At 39.0% G+C, this 17134-nt stretch overlaps 1 protein-coding gene across 1 annotated transcript in view; it reads right to left on the bottom strand.

Moving 5' to 3' along the window:
• Positions 1–284: 284 nt before the first annotated feature.
• The window catches only part of LOC142467271 (phosphoribosyl pyrophosphate synthase-associated protein 2-like), a 197390-nt gene continuing 180540 nt past the window's right edge, over positions 285–17134 (bottom strand). The window contains exon 9 of the mRNA XM_075572756.1: positions 285–466. Coding sequence (XP_075428871.1) covers positions 456–466 — 11 coding nt within the window. The 3' untranslated portion in view covers positions 285–455. The remainder of the gene's footprint in view (positions 467–17134) is intronic.

The following is a 17134-nucleotide window of genomic DNA, read 5'->3' on the forward strand; positions in this document are numbered from 1 at the left end:
GAAGAAGAAACCATAGAGATGGAAAACCCAGTCGAAATTAAAGAGAGTGTTTTTACAAAAAGAATTTTCAGAAGTAACAACATAGAGAACAAAATGAGAGAAATTGAGTCAGCGGAGATGGGAGATGTAGAAACAATAAATAACGAGTTTGACAAACTTGAGAATTTACTTAAGAAAGAGACCAAAAAGGTCTGGGATAAAGTCTATTTAGAGAAATACAGGGAAAAGGGAGACCAAAAAGCGCACCAGCACAAACGGAGCAGGAAAAAACCAGAACAAAAAAATGATTAAAAGGGCACTTTAATGTGGCAAAAGACCCATCCAATGCATTTCGAACGTCGCAGCGTTCTTTTTCAAGGATAAAACACAATGTGATAACATCCATTATATACCCTCTTACCTGTGGGCCATTTTGCGCCAAAAATCAGAACCTGATGACGTCATAACAGAGCGACTCAGTGCCGATCTAAGGGCAAAAGGAAGTACCAAAGGCAGTGTGGCCATTTTGGATGTGGGCAAACATAGGAACACAATAACAAAGCTTTATTGACCATTCCAGCAGAACAAAATACATTGCTGCTAACTGGACAAGCATATTTAAACGAAATAAAGCTATATTAAACTAAACTAATGCTTAATAAAGGGTACCATTATATCAAGGAAAAACATGAACAAGGTGGATTAAAAAACTAGCTGTGTTGCAACTAAGTTATATACAAAAAAAAGTTAAAAATAAAAACCTCTAGACATGATTAAAAAAATGTGCAAGAAAAGTAAATTTAAAGACATATTACACATACATACTGCATAACACAGATTGTGTACCTAAATCATAGGAACCAGGGAAATACAACCATTATAAAATATGAAGTATTATCCACAAGATACATCAAAGAACAATTTAAGCTTACATATTAGCATAATATTTGCATGATAAGGCATAGGTTCAAAGGTTATAATGACAAGAATATAATGTCCAATATAATGACAATTGTCTTATTTAATCTGTATTACCAACTAATTACACCATAATACGTCTATCACAAAAATGTTTACAAAAAATGTGTTAGTTGCCAGTCAATGTTCAAGCCCATAGGGAAGCGCGTTTGGAGAGTGAAGATCCAATACGCCTCCCTACGGTCCAGAAGGTTGATATGATCACCTCCTCTAGATTTAGAAATAACTGATTCAATCCCCAAAAAGGAAAAATTATTAATTCCTCCCTGACCACATTCAGTGAAATGTTTTGAGACTGGATGATTAGTGTCTCTCAATTTTATGAGCCTTAAATGCTCTAACATCCTGACCTTAAGGGCTCTAGTCGTCCTCCCCACATACCTCTTGCCACAACCACATGTTATTAGATAAATCACAAATTGACTTTTACAATTTATAAAACTGTTAATCTTAAATTCCTTATTTGGTAATATATTCACACCATGTGGCGGTGGCAAGGCAAACTGGAAAAAACTTTTGGCAGGCTTCATGTGTTTACATGCACTACAAGAGCCACATTTGAAGGAACCCCTAGTGATAAAAGTTTTTTTGAGACCAGAAGATTTGAGTTCACTTGGTGAAACATGAGATCCAATTGTTCTCGCTCTACGATATACAAAAGTAGGACCAGAATCCACATATTTTTTAAGGACAGGGTCCATGGATAAGACATTCCAATGTTTTGAAATTATAGAGTTTACTTTTCCACTTTGTTTACTAAATTGTGAAATAAAAAGAGGACATTTGTTTTTTGATTCTGTCAGTCCATGTGAGTCCTGTTTAATACCAATTGTCTTAACATTGTTAACAAGGCGAGAATCTTCAATTGGATGTGTGGGCAACAATGATGCTCTCTCTGTATGTAATGCATTTTCAAATGCAATTGCTAAATGTGATTTGGGGTATCCCCTTTCCAAAAATCTCCTTGTAAGCTCCTCAGACTGAGAAAGGAAACCACTCATAGTGGAACAATTCCTTCTCAGTCTGAGGAACTGTCCCCTTGGTATGGCCTTTATGACATGGGATGGGTGGCAGCTGTCCGCCCTAAGAAAGGTGTTCCTGGCATTTTGCTTCCTATAAACATCCGTTTGGATTTTTTTGTCTATGTCTACAAATAATTGTAGATCCAGAAATTCAATGTGATGGAAATGAAAATTTCATGTAAATCTTAGATTATAAAGATTATTATTAAGATAAGATACAAAAGTGTGAAGTGTAGTGACATCCCCCCTCCAAATAATAATTAGGTCGTCCACAAATCTTTTATAAAAAACAATATTGTGACGAAATAAATTAGTGCTCGAATAAATAAAAAGTGCTTCCCACCATCCCATAAATAAGTTCGCAAAAGAAGGAGCAAAACTTGTACCCATAGCAGTGCCAATAAGTTGCAAATAAAACTTACCATTAAATGTGAAAAAGTTGTGCGTGAGTAAAAAGTGTATAGCGTCCAAAATAAAAGCCGATTGAAAGATTGATATTTCTGGTATCTCAATAAATTGGCGGACCGCTGCCAAACCATGGTCATGTTGTATAACAGAATACAGAGAGGTAACATCAAGTGTTACCCACAGGTAATCATTACCCCATTTAACATTTTTGATCTGATCAAGAAGATCACCAGAGTCCCGTATAAATGAGGGCAATTTCCTAACAAATGGCTGAAGAAAACCATTAACATATCTTGACAGACCATCTCCCAAAGATCCAATACTAGAGACAATGGGACGACCTGGAGGGTCGACCAATGTCTTGTGGATCTTTGGGAGATGGTGGAAGATAGGAATAATGGGATGAGATGGAATAATGAATTTAACCTCGTCCTTCGACAGAACTTCCATAATAACACCTGAGTCAACCAGTTCTACAAGGAACTCCAAGAATTGCGGTGTGGGGTCGGCGGATAGTACACGATAGGACCGGCCATCATCCAGTTGGCGTAATGCCTCCCTGATGTAACCGTCTCTGCCCTGCACCACCACCGCACCCCCCTTGTCCGCACTCTTAATGACCAATGCAGAATTATTTTTCAAAGATTTTAAAGCTAAACGCTCACTTTGATTCAAATTGTCATGATCTATATAGGATAGGGAAAATCCCTGAGCTAGAAGACGAAGGTCTCTTATAACCAGATTTTCAAACATAGTCAGAAATTGACCCTTGACATGAGTGGGGTAGAACACAGAACTCCTTTTTAGGCCTGAATTCCATTCAGAAAATGTAGGAATATTAACATCATCAACCGTCTGTTCAGATAAAAGATCATTCATATCTTGCAGGGTACAAAAATCATTAAATGTATGTAAAGCAATAGATACCGGAGGAACAGAGTCGGATGAGGGGACATCACTCTCGATAGCGTGTGATGGCCCCCCATCTAAATCCTCATCTCCGGTCGACCTAGTAACATTTGGAATAAAATTGTCAAAAAACTTTTTCAAGGATAATTTCCGAACAAACTTATACACATCAATAGTGGTTTCGAACAAATTAAAGTTCATTGAAGGTGAAAATTTTAGGCCTTTATCCAGTAGTGACAACTCTGTAGGAGAGAGAGCAGTTCCTGAAATATTTATAACATTAGATATATCATTCAAAACTTCTTTCTTTTGGAGGCGGACCTGTAGCCCCCTCCTCCTCCCCCCCCTCCTCCCTCTTCTGATTCTCTTGTGTCCTTTTGAAATAAAGGGAAAGATTTTGGTTGTTGCTGTTGCTGTCTCTGTTGATTAACATTTTGATAAGAAAAAGCATCCTGGGACCTAGGTGGTTGACCCCAAAAGGTGCGTCCACCCCTCCCTCGCCCCCTGGATGGAGCTCCACGACCACGATGATCATCATTCTCAAATGTATTGACAAAAGATACAGAATGAGAGGTAGAGGCAGTTTCTGCATCTGAAACATCAGATTCGCCACTCTGATAATCCACATTCTTAGATTTTAAAATGGACTTATTGGGAGTAGATTTAAACTGAATGAATGATTTATCTTTGTTATTTGATCTTTCCTGAATAGAATTTATCCTCTGCCAATGGTAAACCTGGTTCTTTTCATAGTCATATCTGTCCCGATCATATTTAATTTGTTTTTTAGACATAATACCACATTCCACATTTTTTACCGTTTTGGAGAGAATAACATCAAATTCCTTAAAGCCCTTTAAAACTTTGAAACTGTATAGGTTTTTTTGCAGTTCTGTGATTTGAATATCAAGCTGATCTTTCTCCTTCATTTTCTGAAACACTATTAACTCCATCAAACGAAAAGAGCAGTCATTGAGGGCTGTCACCCATCTATTTTCAAAATCCACATCCGGAAAACCAAAGGAGGGGGCTTTTTTAACCCTTAGTCCTCTTGGGATCCTTTTACATTTAGCATAGTTCTCCAGGCTTATAATGTCCCACCATAAGCGGTTCTTATGAATCAATAAACTTTCCAATTTTTGAAAGTGGATTTTGAGATCAGAGATGTCAGTGGTATCCAAATCCACAATGTTATCAAACACACGTAAAGCTTGTTTTTTTCTCTGTGTATCATCACAAGTGTTGAAAAAATAAGTATCCGAAATATCTTCTAATTCATCCATATTATCCCCTGGTTCCTCCATACCAATATAATGGAACACAAAGGGGGTACTGAAGCCACAAAAAAGTAACTATAAAAGTGTATAAAAAGCAAAAATATAAAAATTAGGGATCTTCCTTTTAAATTCAAAGATTAAGCTCCAAAAAACCTATGCATGTGCGGCTCCAACCTGTATATATTGCAATATGGAAAATAGCTGAAGCGCTCAGCTATTTTCCATATTTAGAGAAATACTTAGACATCAAACGTATACCTAGGGGTTTACGATTTGATAAAAAATCCTCCTTTGAATTAGCAGACATAGAATATAATGTCCAATGGGAAGAAACTATGGATGCGTGTTCATTCAGTCTAATGAAACTAATCATTAAACATCATACAAAGACCTTGATAGAAATTGATCGAGAAGTTACTTTAATTCAGAAGAGATTAGAAATTTCCACAGACAACCCCACCTTCCTAAATAGAGACCAAAAACTAGCTGATGAAATAGATGCTATAGAAAGAAATCTGATAGAGTCTAAAAATAAGAAATTTAGACGAGATGAGGAAGACTACTTAGTAGGGTCCAACCCCAAATGGCAAAGGGTCACACTAGTCCCACCTACCACCCCAAAGGATAGGAAAATGTTTGAATATAGGAGTAGAGAAGATAGCAACAAAACTTTAAGAACCAACATATCGAGCTATCCAACCAAAATAGACAAACATAGGACCTATTCCAAATTTGATAACACTAAAAATGTATCATTCAATACAGAGGCTAGACACATACCACCAAGAGGGCGGGAAGTTGGTGATCTAGAAACTCCTGGAGAGAATAAAGAAATAAAAACTCACAGTACCGAGGACGCAGTCAGTCACAAAAGGGAAGAGGCAAATAAACAAGATAGAGACCGGGAGGAAAACTGGCAGAGACACAAGTACTATTCCAAAGATTATCAGGAAAGCCATCATAGAGCCAAGCCACCCGCATACAACTACAGAGCTAGATCACCACTAGAACGTAGAGATAACAGGTATGAGAGAGAACGTAGCAGGGATAGGGATCGTAGATCACCTTATAAATATCATGGGTCAAATCGGGAATATAGAGAGAGACGTTATGAGAGAGAAGAGAGTCAAAGGAGACACTACCGGTCACCCCGTAAACATCATAGGGAACATAGCCAAGGAAGAGAACACAAATCCCCCCATAGGGAACAGAGGACCACATATAGAGAAAGACATGATAGAGAACAGAGTCATGTGAGAGAGCAAAGATCACCCCGACCACACGCAGGGCATTTTTTAGAACAGTTGTATTGTTTTACTCGGGCGCTTGCTCTAACCGTCACTTGATTGATGGATGTGTATTAAAAGATTGAAAAGGGGGTAATACAACCTTAACTGGAGTTCTCTTGGAAAGTCCTCGTGTGACTCAAAATACCCCACTGGGGTCTATCCTGGACCCTTGGTATAAATGGAACAGAAGAAAAGGTGGGGGAGCACAATGTGAGGAGGATGTAGTATCTTTCACTGACGGTCAATGCGGTGTTTTAGACTCTATTGATCCCTCATAGAAAGAAAAACTCCTTGAATAGGGAGTTTATATATTGTATGTAATCACAGGGTGTAGATGGAATAATAAATAAACTTACACGGCCTTGTGTAAGTTGTATCCCATCAAGGTTTCTTTGACTTCTTTCCGCGTCTTGCTTCTGAGTGGTAGTACTGCTTTCTTACTGGTCCTCTTTTCTCCTTTGCCTTGTGAGTGGGTTATTATCCATCAATATTTGATACTTGCAACATCATATTGTTCCACCCCCATACCGCAGCAAACTTGTGTATGTATGCGCCTAATTGCCTTTTTTGTTTACACTTACATCCGCACGAGAGGCGAATTACAGTCAAGAATCCACCGACCCAAAGGAGAAAAGAGGACCAGTAAGAAAGCAGTACTACCACTCAGAAGCAAGACGCGGAAAGAAGTCAAAGAAACCTTGATGGGATACAACTTACACAAGGCCGTGTAAGTTTATTTATTATTCCATCTACACCCTGTGATTACATACAATATATAAACTCCCTATTCAAGGAGTTTTTCTTTCTATGAGGGATCAATAGAGTCTAAAACACCGCATTGACCGTCAGTGAAAGATACTACATCCTCCTCACATTGTGCTCCCCCACCTTTTCTTCTGTTCCATTTTTTAGAACAGGCCCAATCACTCAAAGCACCACCCCTAGTTACTCAGAATCGCTTCCTAGTGTTAGAAAACCAGAAAGAAAAAGAAACCCCAAACACAAAACTCAGAAAAAGGCCCCACGAGGAAAGCGGGGAGGAAGAAGGACACAGAAAAAGAGCAGCGATTTGAACAATATATTTAATCTGAGCAAAAAAGAATTAAATGTAGATGAATGTAACCTAATAAAAAAGGGGCTGAACTTCGCACCAGTTGCCAAGGCGAACAGTTTCAATCTGTATATAGACGCGCACAAATACATTAGACAGTTAACCCTTAAAAAATTCTTTATTTCAAAAGATGCACAAACAAGGGAGGTAGTGAACAATAATGCTAATGCGAATATAGAGATGGATGAGTTCAAGCATTCAAACCTAAAAAATAAATCCAAATTCTATCCAAGCTGGGCGAAAGGCCATAACTTAGAAGTCTTCCATCAGAAAATCCAGGAGGACTTTGATAGACTAACCTCTGGTGCTACTAAGATAACTAAGAACAATCTAACCTTGAAAGAAAAAATCGCATTGCAAAACTTAGAGAAAGAAAAGGCTATTACATTCAAACAAGCAGATAAAGGGGGGGGGGGGGGGTAGTCATTATGGACACAGAATACTACAAGGGTGAAGCAGAGAGGATACTGTCGGATGACATCACCTATGCACGTCTGAAGACTAATCCCCACAGAGAATTCTGTGTAGAATTCCAAACTCTGCTAGACAGGGGCAGCTCAACAGGAGTCCTGAATGAAAAAGAATATGATTATCTAAATGTGAAATTCCCGGTTATGCCAATATTCTATTTTCTGCCCAAAATCCATAAGGACATTAAAGCACCACCAGGTAGACCCATTATCTCTGGGATAGGCTCGCTCACGTCTCGACTGTCGGAGTACATAGATCTATTTCTGCAGCCATACGTTGCGGAGATGCGGTCCTATCTCAGAGACACCACGCAAATTCTAAATATATTAGAACAGATAGATTGGCAAGAAGGCTATAAAATGCGCACCTGCGATGTGACTTCATTATACACGTCCATAAAACATGATGATGGAATTAAAGCCATCGAACGGACGCTAATAAATGATGCCACCGTTCACATAGAACAAAGACGCTTTATTTTAGAAAGTATTAATTTTATTCTTAAACACAACCTTTTAAATTTTGATGGAACATATTTTTTACAAAAGTGCGGAACAGCCATGGGTTCAAAATTCGCACCGAGTTATGCCAACTTGTTCATGGACAGTTGGGAGACCGATACCATCTGGTCGGAACATGAATTCAGTGCGGATCTTGTGCTATGGCGGAGATACATCGATGATGTGTTTTTTATCTGGAGAGGCAACAATGAAACCTTAAATCACTTTCTGAATTACATTAACAATAATGAGAGGAACCTAGCTTTCACAACATGCATAGGGAATAATTCGGTAGACTTTTTAGATCTAACAATTTACATAGAAGATAATAGACTGAAGACTAAAACTTTCTTCAAAACAGTTGACTGCAATAATTACCTGCTTAACACTAGCTGCCACCATAAGAAATGGCTGAAAAACATACCCCCAGGACAGTTTCGCAGAATCAGGAGAAACTTTAGCGATGATCATGTTTATAGGGAACAATCCAATATTCTGAAGAACCGATTCATTGCAAAGAATTATGATAATGAAAAAATGGATACAGCAATAATAGAAGTAGGGAAGCTTAAACGCAGCGACATTTTAAAAACCAATCCACCAAAACCTAGAGAGGAGTTTAATATTGCTTTCCTAACACAATATAGCCAAGATGCAGGGAGCATACAAAAGATCCTGAATAAACACTGGCATCTGCTACAGGGAGACCCCACCTTGAAAGAATACCTCCCAGAGAAACCCAAGGTTATCTATAAGAGGGCGGATAATATTAAAAGGAGGTTAGCACCAAGCCTCTTCCGGCCAGAAAGTAGGACAACAGGCCAGGACTTAAATTGGTTACAGAAAGTAAAAGGTTTCCACAGATGTAACACCTGTAAAGCCTGCAAACAGGGAACAAAAGAGAAAATTCAGTTTAGCTCTAAAGCAACAGGAGAACAGTTCAAAATTTCAAATTTCATCAACTGTAAATCTGAATTCGTAGTCTATCTACTAAATTGCCCCTGTGGACTCCAGTATGTAGGGCGTACCAGCCGACCATTACGGGTACGCATTCTGGAGCACCTAGGGAACATTAGGCGGAAACTTATGACACATAGTGTATCAAAACATTTTGCACTACACCACCAAGGAGATCCATCTGGCCTTGAATTTAGGGGCATTGAGGTAGTCCCACCACATTGGAGGGGTGGAGACAGACTGACAACTTTATCAAGAAAATAAACTTTTTGGATTTATAAATTGAAAAGCTTGGCCCCCATAGGCCTCAATGTAGAGATAGACATTGCAGCCTTCCTTTAAACACACACTGATCCGTTTTCAATCCCCAAATCCCATTTTTTCCCCTACAATTTTGAATAGGAGTTCACGTCTTAAATATGAATCCACCACGAACCAGTCCTTGAAGACCAAATTGACGCATACCACCGTGGCAACTAATGAACAATATCATTTTTATAAATTGTATTGAAATAATATCTATTTTTGTCCAACTAGTTATTAATGTTCGAGTTCCCTAAAATCTATATTTTTTAGTTTTTCTAGTTATTTTAGAATTGTTTTATATTTGTCTAAATGTGTATAAATTTGGGTGGCTACAGTGCCCACAGTCCTACAGCATCCTGTTACTAACATTAGTCACCATTAGGGAATAACTATGTCTTTGTAATTTCCAAACTAAGCCAAATTATGGCACCATTGTACAAGATCACCTTTACAAACTGTATTGAAGTTTAATCTATTTTTGTCCAAACAGCTATTAATGTTCAAGTTCCCTAAAAATCTGTAATATTTTTTAGATCTCTAATATATTTGGGTTATTACACTGCCCACATCCCAATAGCATTCTGTTACTAACATGAGTCACCATGAGAGAAGAACTATGTCTATGTAGTTTCCAAACTCAGCCACATGATGGCACCATTGTACAACAAATGGAGAAAAGTTCACTGACAGCATAATGGTTTAAGTGATACAGCTCTCTGGCATAGAACCACTATTATAGGCTGTGTGAGCCCGCAAAGGTCCATAGGCTTAAGATTATTGATGATACTCACCACAATATAATGTTTCACACTGCGAATTGATGTTTGTTTTTTAAAACGTTTTTTAAACATTTTAAAATATTTATTAAAACAATGTTTGATTTTAATATATTGACACTAGAGAAATGTTTACAATAACAAGTATATTGTCCCTGTATCCAAGGGCTATGATCGGTTCGATTTACATTGACATTACATTAGTCTATTGGAAGTGGACAACTTTTAATGAAAGCCAGGTGTTTTACTAATTAATTAAATCGGGGCGCCTATATAGACTGCACACAATGAGCATCCGGCAGGAACCTGACGAAGCTTACTGCGAAACGCGTTGTTCCCTGCCGGAGCTCATTGAGAGAGGGACCCAGCCGACCGCAGGACATCCGGTATAGATCCTCTCTTCCGGTTCCACTGCCGGACGCGCCAGTGAGAGCAACAACGGAGGAGGAGATCTTGCGGGATCAAACCACGCGGCCGACGCTGGGCAAAAGAAGTTACAATTCAGTGTGAGTGTGCTTTTTGTTTATTCACCTTGCTATATTTATATTGTTATATGCTTTTTCAACGTGTATGCTTGTTTATGCTCATGTCTCAAACTGTTACCAAGTAAAGACCTGTTATACTGCTAACCCTGGTTTGCACACATTTTCTTGGTCTTTTGGCCAACGGGGAGAGGAGACACTCACACACTGTACCTATTGGGGGATATTTTGCTGAGACGACTTCACACCACCTATACAGGCTGACCTCACCCTCTGAGGGCAAGAACTCACATTAGGCCGTGTGAGTTTTATGTTTATTGGGACTCCACCATAGGAGTCTGCATTTACCCACTACAGTCTGCGTTGAGGGCGAAGTCTCACACAAGCCCGTGTGAGTCACTGAAACTATATGTTTATGTTTCATTTATTGTTTATTTAGTGGAATTCCACCATCACCCCTTCCTCCATTCCCCCCCACCCCCCCCATCCCCCCCCATCCCCCACATATGTGACACTAATACTGTGTTTTATTCCATTTTTATTCAACTTCATCCTGTTCCATCAACATCGTGAGGTCCATGAGTTTTGCGCTGACCGTCTTCACACTCCCATTGCCACGTTAAGAAGGACACGGGGTTCCCTTCTTCAAGGTCAAGCAGCAACCAAAAATCATCAAAAGGGCCAGTATATATTTTTATACTCTTTTACACCACAAAACACAATTTTTTATTTTTCTACATATTTTAATATATCAAAGGTGTTGTAGCATTTTTTAGCCACACATTCCAGGGAGCGCCCCAGTTCAAACAACCACTGAGCCTTTTCTAATCCCATCCTGGTGGCAGCACCCCAAAAAGCTCCTAATATGGAAGAAGAAACCATAGAGATGGAAAACCCAGTCGAAATTAAAGAGAGTGTTTTTACAAAAAGAATTTTCAGAAGTAACAACATATAGAACAAAATGAGAGAAATTGAGTCAGCGGAGATGGGAGATGTAGAAACAATAAATAACGAGTTTGACAAACTTGAGAATTTACTTAAGAAAGAGACCAAAAAGGTCTGGGATAAAGTCTATTTAGAGAAATACTTAGACATCAAACGTATACCTAGGGGTTTACGATTTGATAAAAAATCCTCCTTTGAATTAGCAGACATAGAATATAATGTCCAATGGGAAGAAACTATGGATGCGTGTTCATTCAGTCTAATGAAACTAATCATTAAACATCATACAAAGACCTTGATAGAAATTGATCGAGAAGTTACTTTAATTCAGAAGAGATTAGAAATTTCCACAGACAACCCCACCTTCCTAAATAGAGACCAAAAACTAGCTGATGAAATAGATGCTATAGAAAGAAATCTGATAGAGTCTAAAAATAAGAAATTTAGACGAGATGAGGAAGACTACTTAGTAGGGTCCAACCCCAAATGGCAAAGGGTCACACTAGTCCCACCTACCACCCCAAAGGATAGGAAAATGTTTGAATATAGGAGTAGAGAAGATAGCAACAAAACTTTAAGAACCAACATATCGAGCTATCCAACCAAAATAGACAAACATAGGACCTATTCCAAATTTGATAACACTAAAAATGTATCATTCAATACAGAGGCTAGACACATACCACCAAGAGGGCGGGAAGTTGGTGATCTAGAAACTCCTGGAGAGAATAAAGAAATAAAAACTCACAGTACCGAGGACGCAGTCAGTCACAAAAGGGAAGAGGCAAATAAACAAGATAGAGACCGGGAGGAAAACTGGCAGAGACACAAGTACTATTCCAAAGATTATCAGGAAAGCCATCATAGAGCCAAGCCACCCGCATACAACTACAGAGCTAGATCACCACTAGAACGTAGAGATAACAGGTATGAGAGAGAACGTAGCAGGGATAGGGATCGTAGATCACCTTATAAATATCATGGGTCAAATCGGGAATATAGAGAGAGACGTTATGAGAGAGAAGAGAGTCAAAGGAGACACTACCGGTCACCCCGTAAACATCATAGGGAACATAGCCAAGGAAGAGAACACAAATCCCCCCATAGGGAACAGAGGACCACATATAGAGAAAGACAGGATAGAGAACAGAGTCATGTGAGAGAGCAAAGATCACCCCGACCACACGCAGGGCATTTTTTAGAACAGGCCCAATCACTCAAAGCACCACCCCTAGTTACTCAGAATCGCTTCCTAGTGTCAGAAAACCAGAAAGAAAAAGAAACCCCAAACACAAAACTCAGAAAAAGGCCCCACGAGGAAAGCGGGGAGGAAGAAGGACACAGAAAAAGAGCAGCGATTTGAACAATATATTTAATCTGAGCAAAAAAGAATTAAATGTAGATGAATGTAACCTAATAAAAAAGGGGCTGAACTTCGCACCAGTTGCCAAGGCGAACAGTTTCAATCTGTATATAGACGCGCACAAATACATTAGACAGTTAACCCTTAAAAAATTCTTTATTTCAAAAGATGCACAAACAAGGGAGGTAGTGAACAATAATGCTAACGCGAATATAGAGATGGATGAGTTCAAGCATTCAAACCTAAAAAATAAATCCAAATTCTATCCAAGCTGGGCAAAAGGCCATAACTTAGAAGTCTTCCATCAGAAAATCCAGGAGGACTTTGATAGACTAACCTCTGGTGCTACTAAGATAACTAAGAACAATCTAACCTTGAAAGAAAAAATCGCATTGCAAAACTTAGAGAAAGAAAAGGCTATTACATTCAAACAAGCAGATAAAGGGGGGGGGTAGTCATTATGGACACGGAATACTACAAGGGTGAAGCAGAGAGGATACTGTCGGATGACATCACCTATGCACGTCTGAAGACTAATCCCCACAGAGAATTCTGTGTAGAATTCCAAACTCTGCTAGACAGGGGCAGCTCAACAGGAGTCCTGAATGAAAAAGAATATGATTATCTAAATGTGAAATTCCCGGTTATGCCAATATTCTATTTTCTGCCCAAAATCCATAAGGACATTAAAGCACCACCAGGTAGACCCATTATCTCTGGGATAGGCTCGCTCACGTCTCGACTGTCGGAGTACATAGATCTATTTCTGCAGCCATACGTTGCGGAGATGCGGTCCTATCTCAGAGACACCACGCAAATTCTAAATATATTAGAACAGATAGATTGGCAAGAAGGCTATAAAATGTGCACCTGCGATGTGACTTCATTATACACGTCCATAAAACATGATGATGGAATTAAAGCCATCGAACGGACGCTAATAAATGATGCCACCGTTCACATAGAACAAAGACGCTTTATTTTAGAAAGTATTAATTTTATTCTTAAACACAACCTTTTTAATTTTGATGGAACATATTTTTTACAAAAGTGCGGAACAGCCATGGGTTCAAAATTCGCACCGAGTTATGCCAACTTGTTCATGGACAGTTGGGAGACCGATACCATCTGGTCGGAACATGAATTCAGTGCGGATCTTGTGCTATGGCGGAGATACATCGATGATGTGTTTTTTATCTGGAGAGGCAACAATGAAACCTTAAATCACTTTCTGAATTACATTAACAATAATGAGAGGAACCTAGCTTTCACAACATGCATAGGGAATAATTCGGTAGACTTTTTAGATCTAACAATTTACATAGAAGATAATAGACTGAAGACTAAAACTTTCTTCAAAACAGTTGACTGCAATAATTACCTGCTTAACACTAGCTGCCACCATAAGAAATGGCTGAAAAACATACCCCCAGGACAGTTTCGCAGAATCAGGAGAAACTTTAGCGATGATCATGTTTATAGGGAACAATCCAATATTCTGAAGAACCGATTCATTGCAAAGAATTATGATAATGAAAAAATGGATACAGCAATAATAGATGTAGGGAAGCTTAAACGCAGCGACATTTTAAAAACCAATCCACCAAAACCTAGAGAGGAGTTTAATATTGCTTTCCTAACACAATATAGCCAAGATGCAGGGAGCATACAAAAGATCCTGAATAAACACTGGCATCTGCTACAGGGAGACCCCACCTTGAAAGAATACCTCCCAGAGAAACCCAAGGTTATCTATAAGAGGGCGGATAATATTAAAAGGAGGTTAGCACCAAGCCTCTTCCGGCCAGAAAGTAGGACAACAGGCCAGGACTTAAATTGGTTACAGAAAGTAAAAGGTTTCCACAGATGTAACACCTGTAAAGCCTGCAAACAGGGAACAAAAGAGAAAATTCAGTTTAGCTCTAAAGCAACAGGAGAACAGTTCAAAATTTCAAATTTCATCAACTGTAAATCTGAATTCATAGTCTATCTACTAAATTGCCCCTGTGGACTCCAGTATGTAGGGCGTACCAGCCGACCATTACGGGTACGCATTCTGGAGCACCTAGGGAACATTAGGCGGAAACTTATGACACATAGTGTATCAAAACATTTTGCACTACACCACCAAGGAGATCCATCTGGCCTTGAATTTAGGGGCATTGAGGTAGTCCCCCCACATTGGAGGGGTGGAGACAGACTGACAACTTTATCAAGAAAAGAAACTTTTTGGATTTATAAATTGAAAAGCTTGGCCCCCATAGGCCTCAATGTAGAGATAGACATTGCAGCTTTCCTTTAAACACACACTGATCCGTTTTCAATCCCCAAATCCCATTTTTCCCCCTACAATTTTGAATAGGAGTTCACGTCTTAAATATGAATCCACCACGAACCAGTCCTTGAAGACCAAATTGACGCATACCACCGTGGCAACTAATGAACAATATCATTTTTATAAATTGTATTGAAATAATATCTATTTTTGTCCAACTAGTTATTAATGTTCGAGTTCCCTAAAATCTATATTTTTTAGTTTTTCTAGTTATTTTAGAATTGTTTTATATTTGTCTAAATGTGTATAAATTTGGGTGGCTACAGTGCCCACAGTCCTACAGCATCCTGTTACTAACATTAGTCACCATTAGGGAATAACTATGTCTTTGTAATTTCCAAACTAAGCCAAATTATGGCACCATTGTACAAGATCACCTTTACAAACTGTATTGAAGTTTAATCTATTTTTGTCCAAACAGCTATTAATGTTCAAGTTCCCTAAAAATCTGTAATATTTTTTAGATCTCTAATATATTTGGGTTATTACACTGCCCACATCCCAATAGCATTCTGTTACTAACATGAGTCACCATGAGAGAAGAACTATGTCTATGTAGTTTCCAAACTCAGCCACATGATGGCACCATTGTACAACAAATGGAGAAAAGTTCACTGACAGCATAATGGTTTAAGTGATACAGCTCTCTGGCATAGAACCACTATTATAGGCTGTGTGAGCCCGCAAAGGTCCATAGGCTTAAGATTATTGATGATACTCACCACAATATAATGTTTCACACTGCGAACTGATGTTTGTTTTTTAAAACGTTTTTTAAACATTTTAAAATATTTATTAAAACAATGTTTGATTTTAATATATTGACACTAGAGAAATGTTTACAATAACAAGTATATTGTCCCTGTATCCAAGGGCTATGATCGGTTCGATTTACATTGACATTACATTAGTCTATTGGAAGTGGACAACTTTTAATGAAAGCCAGGTGTTTTACTAATTAATTAAATCGGGGCGCCTATATAGACTGCACACAATGAGCATCCGGCAGGAACCTGACGAAGCTTACTGCGAAACGCGTTGTTCCCTGCCGGAGCTCATTGAGAGAGGGACCCAGCCGACCGCAGGACATCCGGTATAGATCCTCTCTTCCGGTTCCACTGCCGGACGCGCCAGTGAGAGCAACAACAGAGGAGATCTTGCGGGATCAAACCACGCGGCCGACGCTGGGCAAAAGAAGTTACAATTCAGTGTGAGTGTGCTTTTTGTTTTTTGTTTATTCACCTTGCTATATTTATATTTTTATATGCTTTTTCAACGTGTATGCTTGTTTATGCTCATGTCTCAAACTGTTACCAAATAAAGACCTGTTATACTGCTAACCCTGGTTTGCACACATTTTCTTGGTCTTTTGGCCAACGGGGAGAGGAGACACTCACACACTATACCTATTGGGGGATATTTTGCTGAGACGACTTCACACCACCTATACAGGCTGACATCACCCTCTGAGGGCAAGAACTCACATTAGGCCGTGTGAGTTTTATGTTTATTGGGACTCCACCATAGGAGTCTGCATTTACCCAATACAGTCTGCGTTGAGGGCGAAGTCTCACACAAGCCCGTGTGAGTCACTGAAACTATATGTTTATGTTTCATTTATTGTTTATTTAGTGGAATTCCACCATCACCCCTTCCTCCATTCCCCCCCACCCACCCCCATCCCCCACATATGTGACACTAATACTGTGTTTTATTCCATTTTTATTCAACTTCATCCTGTTCCATCAACATCGTGAGGTCCATGAGTTTTGCGCTGACCGTCTTCACACTCCCATTGCCACGTTAAGAAGGACACGGGGTTCCCTTCTTCAAGGTCAAGCAGCAACCAAAAATCATCAAAAGGGCCAGTATATATTTTTATACTCTTTTACACCACAAAACACAATTTTTTATTTTTCTACATATTTTAATATATCAAAGGTGTTGTAGCATTTTTTAGCCACACATTCCAGGGAGCGCCCCAGTTCAAACAACCACTGAGCCTTTTCTAATCCCATCCTGGTGG

Source organism: Ascaphus truei, chromosome 16, assembly GCF_040206685.1.
Source record: "Ascaphus truei isolate aAscTru1 chromosome 16, aAscTru1.hap1, whole genome shotgun sequence".
Classification (NCBI taxonomy): Eukaryota; Metazoa; Chordata; class Amphibia; order Anura; family Ascaphidae; genus Ascaphus; species Ascaphus truei.